The 2,982-nt window shown below is 38.2% G+C and overlaps 1 protein-coding gene across 1 annotated transcript in view; it reads left to right on the top strand.

Moving 5' to 3' along the window:
• Positions 1-2,982, top strand: part of LOC101855535 — a gene marked incomplete in the record, with an annotated part of 64,070 nt that overhangs the window by 51,949 nt on the left and 9,139 nt on the right. The window contains 4 exon segments of the mRNA XM_013091373.2: positions 343-558; positions 949-1,063; positions 1,335-1,604; positions 2,093-2,338. Of these exon segments, the coding sequence (XP_012946827.1) occupies positions 343-558; positions 949-1,063; positions 1,335-1,604; positions 2,093-2,338 (847 nt within the window).

Raw genomic sequence — 2,982 nt, 5'->3', positions numbered from 1 at the left:
GTGTGTATGTATGTATGTATGTATGTATGTATGTATGTATGTATGTATGTATGTATGTATGTATGTATGTATGTATGTATGTATGTATGTATGTATGTATGTATTATGTATGTATGGTATGTTATGTAATGTAACGTAATGTAAAGTATGTGTATATGTGTGTATGTCTGTATGTCTGTATGTTTGTCTGTCTGTATGTCTGTCTATCTATCTCCCCTGCCTCATATATAGTATTATCATACGTGCATGCATACCTAACGGCGTCTTTCGTGCCATGTTTAACTAATGTTTCAATAATATTAAATGTGTTCATCATCCACCGCTTTTCTGTGTCTGAAACAGGTAACAGCCTCCAATTTCACAACCGTCATGGGTATCACCGAAGCATCCAAGACAACTTTTGTCAGCTCCAATCAAGTCCGGTGCAATCTGCCCTCTGCAGGCAATTATCTTATCTTTGTCGCCAATAGGAATGACTTGAAGAGCAATGGGGTCCCTTTCATTACTTTAAACCCTGCCTGCTTTGACTGCACAGAAAATACCACCTGCATGCAAAAAGTAAGTACCATTATCAAATGGTGTACATTTCAAAATGGGTCACACAGATCTTTGAGATGATGCAAAATTACCCTCAAAACTATTGACAGTGACGTGAATTTTGTTGCATAATTTGCTTATTTTCGTGCAAAGAGTATCCTTTATGAGCAGAATAGGCAACGTTTGTTCTGAAATAACTGCTAGATCTACTTGAGAAACAAAACAGAACGTTTTCACTGGCGCCGGTGTGAACATGTCATTGTGTGCAGATTGCAGAGAATGAACCTGTTTGAAATATATCGTCTGATTGTTTTCAATATCTTTGTATTTCTAAACTAATGTCTAAAAATCGACTTTCAAATCTCATTTACTCTCCTAACTCGAGTACTGTTTCTGACTGGTCTCTTTCAGTCAAACAAGTGTTTCATCAACGACGTTTGCTATGATGACCTGGAACAGAATGCTCAGAATAATACGTTACTCTGCAACGCCACAAACAATCCATTGCAGTGGTCTATGAAACTAAGTGAGTATTTTTTGTTTTTGTTTATTTGTATGTTTTTCTTTTGCGAAAGAGCAGATTTGAATTAAATTGAAAGGTAAACGTCACTCTTTTTAATCAGAAGTTTTCATTTTTTGTTCTGTTGTTGCTGTTGGATGTGGTGGTGGTGATGGCAGTGGTGGTGGTAATGGTAGTGGCGGTGATGTGGGGATGGTCTTATTGTTTCTCCCCAAGTGTGTATGATACCTGTTATAAAAATATATACGTTATCCTTCTCTTTGATACTTTACAACAGATCCATGTCCAGGATCAGAGCCTGAGTGGGAATCCGGAATTCCGACAGATACAGCTTTAGTCTTCCATAACGACGAGACAGTAAGCAATGTGAGCTCCGTCCAGGAATGCAGGAATCTTTGTCTGGAGAATGTACAGCTTCCGTGCCAGTCTGTAGAGTACGACAGTAAGAGGCAAGACTGCCATATGTCCAAGACTACGAGAAAATCAGCTAGCGATTACATGCTTCCTGTGAATGGCTTTACGCATGACGAATGGGTTTGCAAGAATGGTAAATTTTAATACATTACACAGCTATTGCCTGATTTTAGCAATAACTATCGTATGCGTTTACTTTGAGGTTGGTGTTGTTTGATAAAACCAGGACAATATTCAAGCTGCTATCTTATCAAATTGGCAAATACGCTTTTACGTTATGGTAGTCTGATAAAATTGCGGTTTTTAAATCCCAGGACAAGGCATTGGAAATTTTTCTCTGATTCAAAGAGGGTAGGTAGGCATAGGGGCGAGTTATAGATTATTCTGGAATTGGTGAAATAGAAGAATATAGTTCTACGAAGGGAGAAAAACAAAAAGAAATTAAATCAGCGGAGAGAAATGAGACACAAAATCTTGTGTAAGAACTTTCAAATGCCGTTTCTAATTTTTGCAATTGTGTCTTTGAATCTAGGAAGTCTTTTGCCACGTTGAAAGAAATATTTAAATGAAGATGCGCCCGTGTGTTGAAATAAAAAAGACATAAAAAATTATCTTTTCCAGATCGATGCGAAGGCCAAGCAGTACAATGGACGGAACAGGCGGATACTGTATCAGGAACAAATATCGAGATACTGAATGACGTGTGGACTATTTCTAACTGTCGGAGACAGTGTCAGGAGAATGTCCAGTGTGAAGGCATAAACTTCCTTTCATTGAGAGGTGTCTGCATTTTAACAAGCATAAACAGTGGCAAAGAACCTGAAGCAGCACCAGGGTGGATCCACGAAACTTTCGCTTGCAGAAATGGTGAGTGTGCATTTTATCAACATCTCTGCAACATAATGGCCAGAGTCTTGCTTATGAAGTTGTATAATGTATTATACAGGCCCACAATACCGCTCTCGACGTCTTTTACTGATGTGAGTTGGGAGAGCCACCTGGTTGCGTATTCACAACTTTACATTCCATCTCGGGTTTATGATGAAAAGTGTTGAGAATGATTATTGTTGATACCTGATCAAAGCCCTGTGTAATCGAATGATTCCAAGAAAGCACTTTTCCCCCCCAACAAGATAACACACGTTATGAAAAGCAAGCGACCCCCCCCCCCTACACACACACACACACACACCCCTTTAGAGCTCTGTCTAGTTAACAAAATGGAACACACTGATAATATGATTTCACAGTAACGAACGCACTCCCTTTCAGCAAATCTTTAAAAGGATTAATTTATCATTATAATTAATCAATATAAACGTTGAGTACATATTGAGCTACTACATTTAGACTTTTGATTATGATTTATCATTTAAAAACTGGTTGAAGGACTTTTAGTAACTGTTGGTATTAATAACTAGCAAATAATTTCAACAAATTCGTCTTCACCTAAGGGAGTTTGGGTTTTGGCTGTGTTTGTGTGTGTGTGTGTGTGTGTGTGTGTGTGTGTG

Source organism: Aplysia californica, unplaced genomic scaffold (genome assembly GCF_000002075.1).
Source record: "Aplysia californica isolate F4 #8 unplaced genomic scaffold, AplCal3.0 scaffold00002, whole genome shotgun sequence".
NCBI classification, from domain to species: Eukaryota; Metazoa; Mollusca; class Gastropoda; order Aplysiida; family Aplysiidae; genus Aplysia; species Aplysia californica.
Note: the sequence above shows the minus strand (reverse complement) of the source record. Positions and strands in the feature narration are given on the sequence as shown.